We start from the raw sequence: 20,426 nt of genomic DNA, 5'->3' as shown, positions 1-20,426 counted from the left end.
GATCACCAAAAGTTCCTCCGCTTCGCAATTCAGGACTCCCACTTTCAATTCGTAGCTCTACCCTTCGGCCTTGCCACCGCACCAAGGGTCTTCACCAAAGTCATGGCGGCCGCCATGAGCATCCTTCACGCCAGGGGAGTAGTCGTTCTCCCTTACTTGGACGACCTCCTCATCAAGGCCCCCTCCTTCCGCGACTGCTCAACCAGCGTACAGATCACTGTGGACACCCTATCCCGCTTAGGGTGGCTAGTGAATCTGGACAAATCATCCCCGATCCCATCACGATCCATCACCTTCCTGGGCATGTCCCTGGACACCCGTCGGGGCTTGATCCTTCTCCCTCAGGACAAGGCGATCGCTCTTCAACAAGCGGTACGCTGCCTTCTACGTCCTCCGTCTCGCTCCATTCGATTCTGCATGAAAGTGCTCGGCAGGATGGTAGCGGCTATGGAAGCAGTACCTTTTGCTCAACTGCACCTCCACCCACTGCAGCTAGCCCTTCTAGCGGCCTGGGACAAGAGCCCCTTCTCCCTGGACAGACATCTTCACCTGACGCCTTCAGTCAGGTACGCACTCCGCTGGTGGCTTCGGTCCTCATCCCTATCGAAGGGGAGATCTTTTCTCCCAGTGAACTGGCTGGTCCTGACCACGGACGCTTCACTCCTAGGTTGGGGAGCAGTGTACCGGCACCACACTGCTCAAGGACGTTGGACGCCCCAGGAGTCTTTCCTACCCATAAACATCCTTGAACTCCGCGCGATCAGAGCGTTCTGCCCTCTGCTAGCGGGTCGTCAGATTCGAGTCCAATCGGACAATGCGACAGCTGTAGCTTATATCAATCGGCAGGGGGGCACCCACAGCAAAGCGGCTTATCTCGAGGCCCCACAAGATCCTCAGCAGGTCGAATCGACGGGATCATTGATATCAGCGGTACACATACCGGGGGAAGAGAACTGGGCAGCAGACTTTCTAAGTCGCTAAGGCCTGGCTGCCGGAGTATGGTCTCTCCACCCAGATGTGTTTCTACACATCTGCACTCGCTGGGGCACACCAGACGTGGACCTAATGGCCTCAAGGTTGAATGCAAAGGTACCCGCGTTCATAGCCAGGTCACGCGACCCGCAGTCCATCGGTGCGGATGCTCTAGTCTGCTCCTGGCATCACTTCCGCCTGCCTTACATATTTCCACCTCTACCCCTGCTGCCGCGGGTAATCAGAAAGATCAAGGCAGAGGGAGTCCCGGTGATTTTGATAGCACCGGACTGGCCCAGGCGCGCATGGTACTCCGAATTAGTACAAATGCTCAGACGCACCGTGGCGCTAGACATCCCAGACTTGCTGACCCAAGGGCCCATTTCCCATCAGAACTCCAGAGCCCTGAAGCTGACGGCATGGCCATTGAGACCTGGGTATTAACAAGATTCTCCCCCGCAGTTATTTCTACCATGATCAGCGCCCAAAAGCCTGCTTCATCCCGCATTTACCACCGTACGTGGAAAATCTTACTCTCATAGTGCAGGGAAACGAACGTCCAGCCTATGCCTCTGGCCATCCCCAGAATTCTCGACTTTCTACAGTCTGGCTTGCAAGCGGGGTTGGCTCTCAGTTCCCTTAAAGGGCAGATCTCAGCGCTCTCAATCTTCTACAAATGCCGCCTGGCTCAAAAACCGCAAGTCAAGACCTTCCTCCAGGGCGTTTCCCATCTAGTTCCCCCCTACAAACGGCCGCTGGACCCATGGGACCTCAATCTCGTTCTGGACGGTCTCCAGAGGTCTGCCTTTGAGCTTCTCAAAGAATCCTCCCTTGCTCTTCTGTCCTGGAAGGTAACATTCCTGGTGTCAATTACATCCATCAGACGGGTTTCGTAGCTGGCAGCACTCTTGCCGCGAGCCTTTTCTGATCTTTCACCAGGACAAGGTGGTTCTGCGCCCCCTTCCGGATTTTCTTCCAAAGGTTCCTACCCTGTTTCATTTGAACGAGGACATTGTTCTGCCTTTTTGTCCACACCCAGTTCATAGGGTGGAAAGGTCTCTGCATTTGTTAGACCTCGTCAGAGCTCTCAGATATTACATATCCAGGACAGCCCCCTTTAGGAAAACGGACTCTTTGTTCGTCATTCCTGAGGGGCCTAAAAAGGGACAGGCAGCTTCAAAGGCGACGCTGGCTCGCTGGATTCGCTCTGCGATCCAGGAAGTCTACCGCTTGCAACTCAAGCCCATTCCTAGTGGGCTGCGGGCTCATTCCACGCGGGCAGTTGGCGCTTCGTGGGCCATTCGGCATCAGGCTTCAGTGGAACAGGTGTGTAAGGTTGCGACCTGGTCTAGCTAGCCTACATACGTTTTCAAAGCATTAGAGTCCATACCCAGGTTTCAGCTGAGGCAAATCTGGGTACGAAAATTCTGCAAACGGCAGTAGAGCACCTCTCTCAGTAGGTGCTCCAGGCTGTCTGGGACTGGTTCTTAGTCCTTGCGTTGCGTTATCTTGTTTTTTACTTTTCCCACCCATGGACTGCTTTAAGACGTCCCATGGTCCTGTGTCCCCCAATGAGGCGTCAGAGAAAAACGGATTTTTGTGTACTCACCGTAAAATCGTTTTCTCTTAGCCATCATTGGGGGACACAGGACCATGGGTGTTATGCTGCCTATCCATAGGAGGACACTAAGTAGATGCAAAAGCATAGCTCCTCCTCTGCAGTATACACCCCCTGGCCGGGCCAGGCAGCCTCAGTTTTAGTACACAAGCAGTAGGAGGAAAAAAAAAAAAACAGTAAAAACTTACCTCAACAGAGGAACATGAGAAAAGAAGAGTCATAACCAAATAAGGTACTGAGAGAACCAAGGCCCAACAGGGCAACAGGGTGGGTGCTGTGTCCCCCAATGATGGCTAAGAGAAAACGATTTTACGATGAGTACACAAAAATCCGTTTTTTTGTTTGTTTTTTTTTTTTTAATTTTGCACAAAATTTGTAAACCATGTCTGTCACTTTTATAGTAAAAAAAAAAACATACAAAACTGGCAAATGCTGGACCTTACCTTTGCCTGATGTGCTCTTTTCTTTCAGAATTGAGGGTTTACCATCGGTCTCTGCTTTGAAGTTTAATGGCCCTCTGCACATGGCGGTGGGGATGTCAACCGGACAGGTGAGGAGGCTGCGTCCGACGTACGGAGCATAAAAGGCTGAGATCACCCCAAAATCTGACCACTAGTCTGTGGTTTTTTGCCCATTTTTTGCATAAAGGATAAACCCGAATCCCTTCACTAATAGTAAAACTAGACCCTTTCCTGATCGGGCCATTTCTCACTTTTGCACTTTTGTTGTTTTCATTTCCTTTTACTAAGAGCCTGAACTTTTTTTTTTCCTCTACATAGCCGAATAGGGGCTTGTTCGTTGTTTTTGTTTGTTTTTTTTCGGCATGGGTCATAGTCCCGAATTTCATAATTGATTTACAATATAATGAACTAAAAGATAGAGGAAAAAAATGCATTTTCGCCATTGTTGTCTGGGTTTTGTTTTCACAGCGTTTATTGTACAGTAAAAATGATCCAGAATGAATAAGCGTCATAAAAGAAAATTGCTTGTGGCTATTTTCTGCGAGCAAGTTTATTTTAGCATTGATAGATCAGTGTGTGTTTTTTTTTTGTTTTTTTTTTTTTGCTTTTCTGTTTTGCTTTTTTTTTTTCTTTATACCAGTTTGGGGCACATATGTCATTTTGCGCTCTTAATTCTGTTTCTGAGAGGAGGTGTGGTAACCGAAAAATAAGTTTTGCAGTTGGGTTTCATTAAATCTTTTGTACCATTTGCCTTCTATAACCTATGGCTATTGCTGGCTGCAGAGTGAGTTAACTGAGAATTCATCAGTGAGCCCGCCTTAATGCTCAGACGGGTAATTCGTCATTCGTTATTATTTTTTCTGAGCGCCTCTCAAGTTGATTTATTATGATCACAAGTTGTATCAAACTTGACATAAAAGCCAAACGGTGCAAACATTTTAATGGGAAAAAATATTTGCAAACCCAAAATTGTATGGATGTATGGAGATATAGATAGATAGATAGATAGATTATATATAAATATATATAATCTATCTATCTATTTTACACACACACACATATATATATATATATACACACACACATCAAGATATATTATAATATATATATATATATATATCTATACATTATACTGTGTGTGTTTATATGTGTGTATGTACACACACACACACACACACACACACACACACGCGCACCTCATTATTTTGTGGGGAGACTGTTGGGACATCATACTGTGTTGAGGTTGTAGTAGACATTATGCTGTGTGAAAGACTGTAGGGGCATCCAACTGTTAAGGGGGCAGTGGTGACCAACATATTGTGGGGGAACATCATGCTGTGTGGGAGGACTGAGAATATCATACTGTGGGGCCTGTGAAGACCATCATGATATGTGCAGGGGCCATGATAACATGTGGAGGTCTTTCTTGTTATAGTATTTGGAGGGCTGTTGAGGCCATCAAACAGTGAACAGAGCAGTGGAATCATCATACTTTGTGGGAGGCTATGGGGTCTATCATAAAGGGTTAGGGTCTTAAGGGGGCTAGCAATTTCTAGCGATATCGAGCATGTAAGTACCCGCCCCCGTCGCGCATGCAATTGTTTGTGATCGCTGCTGTAGCGAACATTATCGCTACGGCAGCGTCACATGTACTTACCTGGTCGTCGTCGTCGCTGTGACTGCCGAACAATCCCTTCTTCAAGGGGGAGGGACGTTCGGCATCACAGCGACGTCACTGCAACGTCACTAAGCGGCCGGCCAATCAAAGCGGAGGGGCGGAGATGAGCAGAACGTAACATGCCGCCCACCTCCTTCCTTCCGCATTGCGGCCGGCGGCAGGTAAGGAGACGGTCCTCGCTCCTGCAGTGTCACACGTAGCGATGTGTGCTGCCGCGTGAGCGATGAACAACATGGATAAACAACCCTTACCGATTTTTGCGTTTGGGACGACCTCTCCATAGTGAACAATTTTCACCATTTTTGAGGTCACTTAAGGTCGCTGGTAAGTGTCACACGCTGCGATATCGTTAATGACGCCGGATGTGCGTCACTAACAACGTGACTCTGACGATAAAACATTAACGATATCGTAGTGTGTAAAGCCCCCTTTACTGTGTGTGTGGGGCTTTGGGGCCATCGTAATTAATAGGACTGTAGAACCATCATACGGTGTGGGGCAACTTTGGTGACATGTTACTGTTTGGAGGGATTGTCTCTTAATGTTTACTAGAGGTGTGTGTTTTTCAATCAAAACGAAGAGGGACATAATTCATGGTAGTATCCAAAAATTGCTCTGTAAAAGCTGTAACTAAATCTTCAGATTGCATTGTCCCGGCTCACACAGTAACCTGCATTCATGATCTAAGAATCTAGAAAATCAAATTGTTCCGCAACATAAAAAAGCCTTTATACTGCTATGTCAATTGAAAAATTAAAAAGTTATGGCTCTTTAAAGAAGGGGAGGAAAATAAATGCAAAATGGCCCGGAAACTTTTTTTTTTAGGGCATGTGCCTCAGAGTCCCCTGTGTAAAGTTTCACGAGTGACTGGGGGAAGCCAAAGCCGACCCAACGATCAGCCAGCGCTGTACATTTACCATTAATGCCATCAGGGTGCCCCTTTATGTGGATATTCAGCACAGTCATGCAGCTTATTTTTACACTTTTTGTGCACAAAACAAGCATTTTAATTTCATTGCCTCCTTTGCAGGTTCTGGTGTACGATCTCCGCTCCAACCGGCCGCTGCTTGTAAAAGATCATCAATATGGGCTGCCCATCAAATCCATACATTTTCATGATCCGTTAGAGCTGATTATATCTTCTGACTCCAGAATCATCAAAATGTGGAACAAGGATAATGTAAGTGCTCAGAGATGTGTACATCAGGGCATAAACAGCCAAAATCTTCCAATCCTGATAAGTTATCTGACGAAGGCATGAGCGAACACTTCCATGCTCGGGTGCTCAGTGCTCGTTAAAGAGGTTTTAAACTACTAAAGTGACCCCTTTTCTTTTATCCTAACTCTTCCTAACCAACACTTTTTCATAATATACTTCTGCTACTTACTCTGCTCCTGTAAGCTGATCTTAAAAGAGAACGGTCTGGTCCGATGGGTGTCGCTGATCCGGCGCCTCCTTCTCTGCAATGATCGCAGTCCTCATTCTTCTGAGGCCCGTGTGCATGACGTATCCTACATCATCCACACTGGCTGGCATTGAGGTCCTGCGCAAGCTCACTTTGATCTTACCTTCTAAGGGCAGATCAAGCTATTGTAGTGCGCATGTGCAGGCGGTCTTTGACCTTTCCTCGTGCCTGCACATTACAGTACTTTGATCTGCCCTCAGCAGGGTAGATCAAAGTGCGCCTGCTCAGGACAGCAATGCCGGATAGTGTGGATGATGTAGGACACGTCATGCACACAGGCCTCAGGAGGAGGACAGAGATCGTCACAGAGAGGAGGCCCCGGATCGGAGAGCAGCAACACCCATTGGACTGGACCGCCGCATTAGGTGAGTATTATAAGTGTTTTTTATGGTCTACACAGTGACCTGGGCTGTTATGTATAGTATTCTAGAATGCTATGTATAAGGGCTCAGTGGTGGTGGTCGCAGCTTACAGTCACCAAATCTGGTGACCGGTTCCTTTTAACAGGCTTGTAAATACTTTCTATTGTAGCTTTGATTCTTCTGGATGCAGACCGGAATCAGACCAACTGAGCAGGGCATGTCACTGCTGGGGGCTAAGAGGATAGTGAAGTATGATCTGGGCATGTGTGCCCAGACTGCTGTCGCTCACAGTGGCTGCTTGGCCCCCACCAGTGACGTGCCCTGCTCAGTTGGTCCGATTCCAGTCTGCAGCCGGAAGGATCAAAGCTACAACAAAAATAAAATGTATTTGCAAGCCTGTTAGAGATCCGCTTACAGGAGCAGAGTAGATAGCGGAAGTATATTAGCAGTGTTTAGTTAGGAAGAGTTAGGATAAAAGGAGATCACATTAATAGTGGAAAATTCTTTAAGAGCAGTGGGATTCTCGGATTGGTGTTCCTAGAGTATCCGACTATAATGGAAGTCAATGGGGAACTCAAGCATTTTTCTGGAAGATTTCCTGGATAAAATGCTCAAGTTCCCCATTGACTTCCATTATACTCTGTACACGAGTGTCACCATCCAAGCATTACGAGTCCCGAGCATGGGAGTGCTCGCTCATCACTAATCCTAAGGTATAGAAAGCCACCATAGACATACAACATCTTTTCTTTGTCGCTCCATTGGGAGACCCAGACAATTGGGTGTATAGCTTCTGCCTCCGGAGGCCACACAAAGTATTACACTTAAAAGTGTAAAGCCCCTCCCCTTCTGCCTATACACCCCCCGTGCATCACGGGCTCCTCAGTTTTTATGCTTTGTGCGAAGGAGGCTGACATCCACGCATAGCTCCACATCTTAGTCAGCAGCAGCTGCTGACTATGTTGGATGGAAGAAAAGAGGGCCCATAACAGGGCCCCCAGCATGCTCCCTTCTCACCCCACTCTAGTCGGCGGTGTTGTTAAGGTTGAGGTACCCATTGCGGGTACATAGGCAGGAGCCACATGCTGTTTTCCTTCCCCATCCCTTAATGGGCTCTGGGTGAAGTGGGATCCTAATCGGTCTCCAGGCACAGGGGACCGTGCTCCCTCCGCAGCCCCTGGGGAATCTGCTGGACAGGAGCCGGGTATCGTCAGGGACAAGGCCCTGCTACTTTGAGGTACTCTGTGTCCCCGTGGGGACCGCGCATGGAGCGCTTGTGCCATATACACTGCAGCACTGCTGGGTGTGTTAGTGCGCCGGGGACTACCGCGCCGGCCGCGCTTATATGCCGGCCGCGCTTATAACTTTAGTCCCCGGCTTTTGCGGCCTAGTATCGCATATTCCCGCCCCCAGGCCTGTCAGTCAGGGGAAGGGAGGGACGCTGCACTGGACGTCAGCGCTGAGGGCTGGAGCATACTCTGTATCCTCCTCCCCCCTCATTCAGCACAGTGGGGCTCCAGATTCCCGCACTTTCTAGAGCACGCCCACGGCCCCCTCCTCCCCACAGAACGCCGGCAGCCATTCCTGTCAGCACTTCTAACGCTGGAGAGGAGAGACAACAGGCTCTGGGAGGCTCAGGCAGGGAATCTGGTGATCACACAACCGCTTTTTAGCGGTCGGTAAGCAGCACCTGAGGTGCTGGCCCCACTGAGTGCCGGAGTGTACATATATATATATATGCTTATATGCTATACATTTACACTGTTCGGTCGCACTGTTGATTTTTGGCTATAAACCCTCCTGGATTGTACTCAGAGGAGACAACAGCATGTCGTCCGCAAAAAGCAAGGGTGCCAAAGCACAGGCTTACTTTGCAACCTGTACTTCATGTGCGGCTATACTACCGGCAGGTTCCACTGACCCTCATTGTGTGCAATGCTCGGCCCCTGTGGCACTTACTCAGCCGGAGCCTCTGCTACTGGTGGCCCAGGTGGAACCACCTGCTACCACTGTCCAGGTGACAGGGACGGAGTTTGCAGTATTTGCTGACAAACTGTCTGAGAGTATTGGATAAATGGTCTGCTAGGATACTTGAAGCCTTACAGTCCAGACCGGTGACTCAGGCCCCGGGCACTGTTCAATCATTGACCTCAGGCCCCCCTCAATTGGAGCAGCAAAGTGCTCCTGGGGTGACCCATGGTTCCCGGGGTGAGGTCTCTGACATGGACCGCAGTCCCAGGCCGCCTAAGCGGGCTCGCTGGGAAATTCACTCGACTTCATCACACTATTCAGGGTCTCAGCATGAGGACTCTCTGGATGATGAAGCAGATCAGGATTCTGATCCTGAGACCGCTCTCAACCTGGATACACCTGATGGTGACGCCATAGTGAATGACCTTATAGCAACCATCAATCAGGTGTTGGATATTTCTCCTGCAGCTCCTACAATTGAGGAGTCAGCTTCTCAGCAGGAGAAATTCCGTTTCAGGTTTCCCAAGCGTACATTGAGTACGTTTCTGGATCACTCTGACTTCAGAGAGGCAGTCCAGAAACACCGAGCTTGTCCAGATAAGCGTTTTTCCAAGCGCCTTAAGGATACACGTTATCCCTTCCCCCCTGACGTTGTCAAGGGCTGGGCTCAGTGTCCTAAGGTGGATCCTCCCATCTCCAGACTGGCGGCTAGATCCATAGTTGCAGTGGAAGATGGGGCTTCACTCAAGGATGCCACTGACAGACAGATGGAGCTATGGTTGAAATCCATCTATGAAGCTATCGGCGCGTCTTTTGCTCCAGCATTCGCAGCCGTCTGGGCACTCCAAGCTATCTCAGCTTGTCATGCGCAGATTAATGCAGTCACACGTACATCTGCTCCGCAAGTGGTGTCCTTAACCTCTCAGGCGTCGGCGTTTGCGTCCTACGCCATTAATGCTGTCCTGGACTCTACGAGCCGTACGGCGGTAGCATCCGCCAATTCGGTGGCAGTCCGCAGGGCCATGTGGCTACGTGAATGGAAGGCAGACTCCGCTTCCAAAAAGTTCTTAACCGGTTTGCCATTTTCTGGCGACCGCCTGTTTGGTGAGCGATTGGATGAAATCATTAAACAATCCAAGGGAAAGGACTCATCCTTACCCCAGTCCAAACCAAACAGACCTCAACCACGGAAGGTACAATCGAGGTTTCGGTCCTTTCGGCCCGCGGGAAGGTCTCAGTTCTCCTCGTCCAAAAGGCCTCAAAAGGATCAGAGGAACTCCGATTCATGGCGGTCTAAGTCACGTCCTAAAAAGACCGCCGGAGGAACCGCTCCCAAGGCGGCCTCCTCATGACTCTCGGCCTCCTCACACCGCATCCTCGGTCGGTGGCAGGCTTTCCCGCTTTTGCGACGCCTGGCTGCCACAGGTAAAAGACCGATGGGTGAGACATTCTATCCCACGGTTACAGGATAGAGTTCAGCTCTCGTCCTCCGACTCGATTTTTCAGAACATCTCCGCCCCCCGAGAGAGCCGATGCTCTTCTTCAGGCGGTGTGCACTCTGAAGGCGGAAGGAGTGGTGATCACTGTTCCTCTTCAGCAACAGGGTCACGGTTTTTACTCCAACTTGTTTGTGGTACCGAAAAAGGACGGATCCTTCCGTCCTGTTCTGGACCTAAAACTGCTCAACAAACACGTAAAAACCAGGCGGTTCCGGATGGAATCGCTCCGCTCCGTCATCGCCTCAATGTCCCAAGGAGACTTCCTGGCATCAATCGACATCAAAGATGCTTATCTCCACGTACCAATTGCACCAGAGCATCAGCGCTTCCTGCGTTTCGCCATAGGAGACGAACACCTTCAGTTCGTGGCACTGCCTTTCGGCCTGGCGACAGCCCCACGGGTCTTCACCAAGGTCATGGCAGCAGTGGTAGCAGTCCTACACTCTCAGGGACACTCGGTGATCCCTTACTTAGACGATCTTCTAGTCAAGGCACCCTCTCAAGTGGCATGCCAACACAGCCTGAACATTGCTCTGGAGACTCTCCAGAGGTTCGGGTGGATCATCAATTTTCCAAAGTCAAATCTGACACCGGCCCAATCACTGACATATCTTGGCATGGAGTTTCATACTCTCTCAGCGATAGTGAAGCTTCCGCTGGACAAACAGCGTTCACTACAGACAGGGGTGCAATCTCTCCTTCAAGGCCAGTCACACCCCCTGAGGCGCCTCATGCACTTCCTAGGGAAGATGGTAGCAGCAATGGAGGCAGTTCCTTTTGCGCAGTTTCATCTGCGTCCACTTCAATGGGACATTCTCCGCAAATGGGACGGGAAGTCGACGTCCCTCGACAGGAACGTCTCCCTTTCACGGGCAGCCAAGGCTTCCCTTCAGTGGTGGCTTCTCCCCAATTCTCTGTCGAAGGGGAAATCCTTCCTTCCCCCATCATGGGCTGTGGTCACGACGGACGCGAGCCTGTCAGGGTGGGGAGCGGTCTTTCTCCACCACAGGGCTCAGGGAACCTGGACTCCGACAGAGTCCTCCCTTCAGATCAATGTTCTGGAGATAAGGGCAGTGTATCTTGCCCTAAAGGCGTTCCAGCCGTGGCTGGAAGGCAAGCAGATCCGAATTCAGTCGGACAACTCCACAGCGGTGGCATACATCAACCACCAAGGGGGAACACGCAGTCGGCAAGCCTTCCAGGAAGTCCGGCGGATTCTGATGTGGGTGGAAGCCACGGCCTCCACCATACCCGCAGTTCACATCCCGGGCGTAGAAAACTGGGAAGCAGACTTTCTCAGTCGCCAGGGCATGGACGCAGGGGAATGGTCCCTTCACCCGGACGTGTTTCAGGAGATCTGTTGCCGCTGGGGGATGCCGGACGTCGACCTAATGGCGTCCCGGCACAACAACAAGGTCCCAACATTCATGGCACGGTCTCAAGATCACAGAGCTCTGGCGGCAGACGCCTTAGTTCAGGATTGGTCGCAGTTTCAACTCCCTTATGTGTTTCCTCCTCTGGCACTGTTACCCAGAGTGTTACGCAAGATCAGGTCCGACTGCCGCCGCGCCATACTCGTCGCTCCAGACTGGCCGAGGAGGTCGTGGTACCCGGATCTGTGGCATCTCACGGTGGGCCAACCGTGGGCACTACCAGACCGACCAGACTTGCTGTCTCAAGGGCCGTTTTTCCATCTGAATTCTGCGGCCCTCAACCTGACTGTGTGGCCATTGAGTCCTGGATCCTAGCGTCTTCAGGGTTATCTCAAGAGGTCATTGCCACTATGAGACAGGCTAGGAAACCAACGTCCGCCAAGATCTACCACAGGACGTGGAGGATATTCCTATCTTAGTGCTCTGATCAGGGTTTTTCTCCCTGGCCATTTGCCTTGCCCACTTTTCTTTCCTTCCTTCAATCCGGATTGAAAAAAGGGTTGTCGCTCGGCTCTCTTAAGGGACAAGTCTCAGCGCTCTCTGTGTTTTTTCAGAAGCGCCTGGCCAGACTTCCAAAGGTACGCACGTTCCTGCAGGGGGTTTGTCACATAGTCCCTCCTTACAAGCGGCCGTTAGAACCCTGGGATCTGAACAGGGTGCTGATGGCTCTTCAGAAACCACCTTTCGAGCCAATGAGGGATATTTCTCTCTCACGCCTTTCGCAGAAAGTGGTCTTCCTGGTAGCAGTCACATCACTTCGGAGAGTGTCTGAGCTAGCGGCGCTGTCATGCAAAGCCCCTTTCCTGGTGTTTCACCAGGACAAGGTGGTTCTGCGTCCGGTTCCGGAATTTCTCCCTAAGGTGGTATCCCCCTTTCATCTCAATCAGGATATCTCCTTACCCTCTTTTTGTCCTCATCCAGTTCACCGGTGTGAAAAGGACTTGCACTTGTTAGATCTGGTGAGAGCACTCAGACTCTACATTTCTCGTACGGCGCCCCTGCGCCGCTCGGATGCACTCTTTGTCCTTGTCGCTGGCCAGCGTAAAGGGTCACAGGCTTCCAAATCAACCCTGGCTCGGTGGATCAAGGAACCAATTCTCGAAGCTTACCGATCTTCTGGGCTTCCGGTTCCCTCAGGGCTGAAAGCCCATTCTACCAGAGCCGTGGGTGCGTCCTGGGCTTTGCGGCACCAGGCTACGGCTCAGCAGGTGTGTCAGGTGGCTACCTGGTCGAGCCTGCACACTTTCACGAAACACTATCAGGTGCATGCCTATGCTTCGGCAGATGCCAGCCTAGGTAGGCAAGTCCTTCAGGCGGCGGTTGCCCACCTGTAGGAAAGGGCCGTTTTACGGCTCTATTACGAGGTATTATTTTACCCACCCAGGGACTGCTTTTGGACGTCCCAATTGTCTGGGTCTCCCAATGGAGCGACAAAGAAGAAGGGAATTTTGTTTACTTACCGTAAATTCCTTTTCTTCTAGCTCCAATTGGGAGACCCAGCACCCGCCCCTGTTCCCTTCGGGCTGTTGTTCTTTGTGTACACATGTTGTTCATGTTGAATGGTTTCAGTTCTCCGAAATTCCTTCGGATTGAATTTACTTTAAACCAATTTATAAGTTTTCCTCCTTCTTGCTTTTGCACCAAAACTGAGGAGCCCGTGATGCACGGGGGGTGTATAGGCAGAAGGGGAGGGGCTTTACACTTTTAAGTGTAATACTTTGTGTGGCCTCCGGAGGCAGAAGCTATACACCCAATTGTCTGGGTCTCCCAATTGGAGCTAGAAGAAAAGGAATTTACGGTAAGTAAACAAAATTCCCTTCTTTTCACTGTCCTGTATTGTACTACTTCTCAGAATGGTTTTATTACCTAACCACAGGTTGGGTAATGTATGATCACTGGGACCCCCATTGGCCACTAGTGGGTGGGTCCTGAGCTCCTCGCTGGAGGTTGTGAGCGCACCTGCAGCTGAATCCAATATATATTGGACCGACGGACACCATAGCTGCGGATTCCGGGGAGCAGCTGCGGGAAACCTGCGGTCGTATCTGTGGATATATCCGTGGGTACAGAGTCCCGTGGGCACATAGCCTTAAGCTCATCGCTCAGGTGTTTCCTGTCCGCACCATAGACACCGCAGCATTATTACTGCCCCATTTTTTTCATCAGGTCTTATTCAGACATCAGAGGGGGGGTTTTTTTCTCCTTTTTTTTTTTTTTTTTCTTATGCACATATGAAAAAAAATTACAATGTTTTTCCTTTGGGGTGCTAAGATTAATTTTTCATCTGCTTTTGGTTTGTGTTCGGCTTTATGGTCCATATGTCATGTGTTTTTCCTGCATGCAAGCAAGCTTCTACCTATTAAACAGAAAAAAAAATTGGGTGACACGGGGTTGGCCCTTTGTTTTTTTTTTTTTTTTATTGGTGCATTTTTTTGTCTTTTTGATGCATCACCTTTTAAATAAGCAACAAAGAGTTAATGCGATCTGACAGGTGTGCTGCTGTAGGAGAGCCGACAACTGTAGGTGATAAAAATGTTTTATTATAGACAAACTACGTTTCTGGGACGGTCAGTTCCCTTTATCAGGAGGCAGCATTCAAAGAGCCATTACCAGTTTGATGGGGTATTTTTCAGCAGTGACCCTTGAAGTGCAATGAAATGTCTATGCCCATTCTTTAAAATCAAGCCATACTGACATTTGGGCCCCCCCAGACCGATAGGTACTCGATCTTCTTATAGCCTTCTCCTGCTTTGTGGGCATCTACCATTTTCATTTTCAGAGTGCTAGGCAGCTGCTTAGAAGAACCCATGGCTGCTGCTTCTTCACAGAAAGTTAGAGGAGGCTGGATTTTTATAAAGCGGTTTCCTAATGATGATGATGAAGCCCTGACAGGCTAAGGTCTGAAACCTTAGTTATCTGATCACACAAATCTTCAGGTCCAAACCGTTGAATAGACAATTAAACTTTTTTTTTTTTTTACATTTTAAAATGTAATAATATTATTTTTTTTTTTGCCTAAAATACAAAGGAAATGTGTCCTCTTGAACTTTCTTTTAGAGATAATTTCATTTTCAACTTGCGTAACTGTTCACAATAACGGTGACTTTGACCAGGGATACCCAAACTTTTTACGTGTCACGGTACATCTACAGGGTACAATTTTTTTCTAAAAACCTCTCTTTGAATATTCGTGATTCCTCCTTTGAATTTTGGATCATTTGGGTCATTTTTTGTGAATTCGCCAATATTGGCTGTAGGGTACGTTTCTAATCCATTTGGGGCAGGGACAACTCAAGATATCAGGCAACTATTCATGTCTACATTTTTAAAGTGAGTAGACGTACCAAATTCCTACTGGGAGTGGTAATGGTTTGTCTTTTTTTTTTTTTTTTTCCCCTGGACTGGTGGGTACCTATTTGTGTGGAGTGGGCCAGATGTCAGTGCTGCCCGATATTAAAGCATGGCCACAGACATTTCGTTTCAAGGGTTACTGGTGAAAAATTCCCAATCAATCAGAGTTTAAAGAGGTTGTCCACTATCAGTCGGGGTCTGACACCTGGCACACTTGCCGATCTGCTGTTCAGTCCCGGCGGTGGCACCAGGTGGCTGGAAATGCTCAGTTCCGGAGCTGCTTTGTCTTCTGATAGTGGCCGCAGCCTGATACTGCACTCCACCTCCCATTCAGATTAATAGGAGGTGGCTATGCAGTATGTGGCCACGACCACTATCAGAACATGGAGCAGCTCCAGAACTGAGCATTTCCAGCCCACCTGCTGCCACCGCCTGGACCGAGAACAGTTAATCGGTGGGGGTGCCGGGTGTCAGGCCCCGGCCGGTCAGACCTTGATGACCTATCCTAAGGAAGGACCATCAATGTAAAAGTAGTAGAAAACCCCTTTAAATAGCAATACATTGTATGCAATGGACCTTCTTAGAATGTAGAAACTTCCAGCAATGGAGAAAGAAACCATAGTGTTTCCAGGCATTTTCTTTATCGTTCCTATGGGAGACCCAGACATTGTGTGTCCTCCGGAGGCAGAAGCTATACACCCAAAGTACTACACTAAAAAGTGTAGCTCCTCCCTCTGAGCATATACACCACCTGGATAACCAAATATAGCCAGTTCAATGCTTTGTGTTCAGGAGGCACACATCCACACATGCATTCTCATCTGATTCTGATTTTTGGAAAGAGTTTAAAGAAAAGCGGGTCCAAGCCTGGACTCCCGGCATGTCCCTTCTCACCCCACTGTGTCGGCGGTGTTGTTAAGGTTGATTCCAAGGCTGGAGCCTTACATGCCGCGCTCCTTCACCATCCCTCGGGCTCTGGCTTGAAGTGGGAGCCAGCACGGTTCTCCTTGCTTTGCAGGAGACCGGTCTCCATCCGCAGCCCTTCAGGATCCTGCTGGACGGAGCGCTCATCCCCAGGGACTTGGAACCCTGCGTCTCACAAGCTAAGTACCTGAGACGTTTATATTCGGGGGGTCCCGGTACTTTATTATGGTGGGAGAGTGTGCTGTGTAACTTTTCTGACATTTCCGGCCGGTTCTCTGGTTGTCGCCTGAGAACCGCGCCGATGGTGCCTGCGCGCCGGCCGCATCGCTTAAATTTAGGCCCCGGCTTCGCCGGAGGCCTACTTTCGATTTCACTGCCCTCGCATGTCAATCATGCAGAGGGACAGTGCGGCTCCGCCCAGCGGCCGTTCGGCACAGGGGAGGGACACTCCTCTCTGAGTACATGTCCCCTACCCTGTAAGTCTCCTTGGCCCTCCAGATCCCGCTCTCAGAGCAGGTCCCGCCCCCTCTCCTCGCTCCGGCGCCATTTTATCAGCGTTTTTCTCTGCGATCAGCGCTGGCTGCAGCATCCCTGCTAAGCTGCTTGGGGGTCCGGGCTGTGGGATCTGGAGGGCACACAAACGGTCTGGTAATCCACAACCTCCGGTTGTGGACCTTCTTATATACTCTCTGGGGGTCATTCTGGCTCAGAGCCCCCACTTCAGCAGCATGTGTCACACGAGGAGCAAGGCTGCAAGGCTGTACTCAATATGCACTGCATGTAAGCTCGTGCTGCCTGAACCGAGCACATATCCACATTGTGATGCCTGCTCTAACCTGACAATGCCTCAGCCTGGAATCGCACCCACAGTGGTCCCTCCGGCTGCTCCGGCTCCGGTGGCTGAACCCCCGGCTTGGGTAGAATCCTTCTCTAGGTCAATCTCCCAGTCTTTTGCCGACTCCATGGGACAGCTGTCCCAGACTTTGCTGAACATGCATCAGCCCCCTTCTCAGGGCGCCTCTGCTGCTAGGGCTCTCTCAGCGGAGCTCACAGAGGATTCTTCATCTGGTCCCAGACCCCGTCCTCCTAAAAGGAGACGCAGGGTCCCCTCTCCTTCCTCGTCCCGCGGCTCTGATTCAAGAGCTGACTCGCAGGACGAGGAGGATGCCTTTACTGGGGGCTTGGAGGCTACCTCCATGTGCCCCATTGATCTGTCCGAAAGTGACTCAGATGTTATTGATTTGATTGCGTCCATTAATTCTGTACTGGATCTCAATCCGCCAGTATCAGAGGAGCAACCCTCTCTGGCAGAAAAGCACCAGTTTACCTTGCCTAAGAGGACAAGGAGTGTGTTCTTTAACCACTCCAGTTTTCAGGCCACTGTGACCAAGCCTAGGGCCTGTCCTGACAAACTCTTCCCAAAGCGTGGTTCTGATGACCGTTTTCCCTTTCCACCTGAGGTGGTCAAGGAGTGGGCTCATTCACCAAAGGTAGACCCTCCGGTGTCTAGACTCTCAGCCTGGACCGTTGTATCAGTGGCTGATGGCACCTCTCTTAAGGATTCCACTGACCGCCAGGTTGACCTTCTGGCCAAATCTGTATATGAGGCGGCAGGGGCCTCGTTCTCCCCATCTTTTGCAGCAGTGTGGGCTCTCAAAGCCATCTCTGCTTCTCTAGAGGAGATGCATTCCCTCACCAGGGAATCTATGCCCGAAATGGTTGCCCAAGCTTCAGCTTTTTCATCCTATGCCATGTCTGCCATGCTGGAGGCTTCTCACCGCACTGCGGTGGCTTTGGCTAATTCCCTCGCTATCCGCAGGATCTTGTGGCTTCGAGAGTGGAAGGCAGATGCTTCTTCAAAGAAGTACCTTGCTGGGCTCCCTTTTGCTGGATCCAGGCTATTCGGTGAACAACTGGATGAAATTATTAAGGAAGCTACTGGCGGGAAGAGTACTTCCATGCCACAAACTAAAACCAGGAAACCTGCCCAGGGTAGGAACCAGTCGAGGTTTCGTTCCTTTCGTTCCTCCAACTGGTCATTCTCTAAGCCCTCGGCCTCGTCCACTAACTCAGCCAAGGACCAAAAACCCAACTGCCACTAAGGCAGCCTCCTCTTGACTATCTGGCCCCGCCAGCAACGTCCTTGGTCGGTGGCAGGCTCTCCCACTTGGCGACGTGTGGTTTCAACACGTCTCCGATCAGTGGGTGCGGGATATCCTCTCCCACGGCTACAGGATAGAATTCTATCCAGCCCGCCAAACAGATTTTTTTCTGTCAACTCCCCCCTGCTCCAAGGCCGCCGCCTTCTCAAAGGCCGTGGCATCCTTGCAGGCCACCGGAGTAATTGTACCGGTTCCCGCCTGGGAACGGTTCAGAGGTTTCTACTCAAATCTCTTCCTAGTCCCCGGAAAGGACGGTTCCTTCCGGCCCATCCTGGATCTCAAGCTTCTCAACAAGCATGTTCAGGTGCGGCATTTTCGCATGGAGTCTCTGTGATCAGTCATTGCCTCAATGACCCAAGGAGATTTCCTAGCATCCATCGACATCAAAGATGCCTATCTGCATGTGCCAATTGCAGTTTCACACCAGCGTTGGCTACGTTTTGCAATCTGAGAGGAACATTTCCAATTCGTGGCTCTTCCCTTCGGGTTAGCCACGGCCCCTCGAGTATTCACCAAGGTCATGGCAGCAGTGGTTGTGGTTCTGCACCTCCAAGGGTTGGCAGTGATCCCTTTTCCTGGTCGGCCTTCTAGTCAAGGCTTCATCCAGTGCAGACTGTCAGCGGAGTGCCTCGCTCACTCTCGCCACTCTAGTCCAATTCGGGTGGCTTGTCATTCTGCCCAAGTCCTCTCTGACCCCGACCCAGAAGCTCACGTACTCAGGGATGCAATTCGAGACTCTGCCGGCACTTGTGAAGCTGCCCTTAGTCAAACAGCAGTCCCTCCACTGGCGGTGCGCTCTTTGCTGAGGCCCCGCCGTCATTCCATCAGGCACCTAATGCAGGTGCTAGGTCAGATGGTGGCGTCAATGGAAGCGGTTCCCTTTGCCCAGTTCCATCTGCGTCCTCTGCAGATGTTGGGACAAGCGGACTCCCTCCTTGCACAGATTAGTGGCTCTGTCGCCACAGACCAAGGGCTCCCTTCAGTGGTGGCTTCGGCTCCTCTCTCTTCAGGGACGCTCCTTCCTGGCCCCGTCCTGGGTGATCCTCACCACGGATGCCAGTCTATCCGGCTGGGGAGCAGTATATCTCCTCCACAGAGCGCAGGGCACTTGGACTCCGTCCGAATCAGCCCTCTCGATCAATGTGCTGGAAATCAGAGCTGTCCTTCTAGCTCTCTTAGCCTTTCACCACCTGTTGGCGAGCAAGCACATTCGAGTCCAGTCGGACAACGCAACAGTGTTTGCCTACATCAACCACCAGGGCGGGACACTCAGCCGCCTGGCAATGTTGGAGGCTCAACGCATCCTTCAGTCGACTTAGGACTCAAAGTCCACCATATCCGCAGTCCACATCCCAGGCGTTGAAGACTGGGAGGCAGATTATCTCAGCCGTCATACCGTGGACGGCGGCGAGTGGGCTCTGCATTCGGCAGTGTTTCGGTCAATCTGCCGCAAGTGGGGCACTCCGGAAGTGGATCTTCGCTCCCACGATCCTCAGGCCCTTGCAGCGGACGCGCTGGTTCAAGTTTGGTCCCAGTTTCGTCTGTCTTACGTGTTTCCCCCTCTAGTTCTTGCCCAGAGTCCTGCGCAAGATCAGAATGGAGGGCCGTCGGGTAATTCTCATTGTTCCAGACTGGCCCAGGCGAGCTTGGTACCCAGACCTGCTCCATCTGTCCGTAGAGGTGCCGTGGCATCTCCCGGACCGTCCAGACCTTCTCTCACAGGGTCCGTTTTTCCGCCAGAATTCTGCGGCTCTCAGATTGACGGCGTGGTTCTTGAGTCCTGGATCTTGACGACTTCTGGTATCCCTCCTGAAGTCATCTCCACTATGACTCGGGCTCGGAAGTATCCCTTGGCCAAGATCTATCACAGGACCTGGAGAATTTTCCTGTCCTGGTGTCGCTCTTCCGGCCATGCTCCTTGGCCTTTTTCCTTGCCGACCCTTCTGTCCTCAAGGGACAAGTCTCGGCTCTGTCAGTGTTGTTCCAGCAGCGTATCGCCCGGCTGGTTCAGGTGCGCACCTTCATGCAGGGCGCGTCTCACATCATTCCGCCTTACCGGCGGCCCTTGGATCCCTGGGACCTCAATCTGGTCCTCACGGCCTTGCAGAAACCCCCCTTTGAGCCTCTTAGGGAGGTTTCTTTGTCTCGTCTTTCACAGAAAGTGGTCTTTCTAGTGGCCATAACTTCCCTCAGGAGAGTCTCTGATTTGGCTGCGCTCTCTTCGGAGTCACCTTTTTTGGATTTTCATCAAGACAAGGTGGTTCTCCGTCCGACTCCGGACTTTCTCCCTAAGGTGGTTTCTCCTTTCCACCATAACCAGGACATTTCCCTGCCTTCCTTTTGTCCGGCTCCTGTTCATCGCTTTGAAAAAGCGTTGCATACTCTGGATCTGGTGCGGGCGCTCCGGATCTATGTGTCTCGCACCGCTGTTCTTAGGCGGTGCCCCTCTCTTTTTGTGCTAACCACAGGTCGGCGTAAGGGCCTCTCGGTTTCTAAACCGACCCTAGCTCGTTGGTTTAGGTCGTCCAT

The 20,426-nt window shown here is 50.8% G+C and overlaps 1 protein-coding gene across 1 annotated transcript in view; it reads left to right on the top strand.

Annotated features, from left to right (window-relative positions):
- NOL10 (nucleolar protein 10) overlaps window positions 1-20,426 on the top strand; it is a 190,686-nt gene that overhangs the window by 40,167 nt on the left and 130,093 nt on the right. The window contains exons 10-11 of the mRNA XM_075338765.1: window positions 3,062-3,140; window positions 5,760-5,909. Of these exons, the coding sequence (XP_075194880.1) occupies window positions 3,062-3,140; window positions 5,760-5,909 (229 nt within the window). The remainder of the gene's footprint in view (window positions 1-3,061; window positions 3,141-5,759; window positions 5,910-20,426) is intronic.

Source organism: Anomaloglossus baeobatrachus, chromosome 3, assembly GCF_048569485.1.
Source record: "Anomaloglossus baeobatrachus isolate aAnoBae1 chromosome 3, aAnoBae1.hap1, whole genome shotgun sequence".
NCBI lineage: Eukaryota > Metazoa > Chordata > Amphibia > Anura > Aromobatidae > Anomaloglossus > Anomaloglossus baeobatrachus.
Note: the sequence above shows the minus strand (reverse complement) of the source record. Positions and strands in the feature narration are given on the sequence as shown.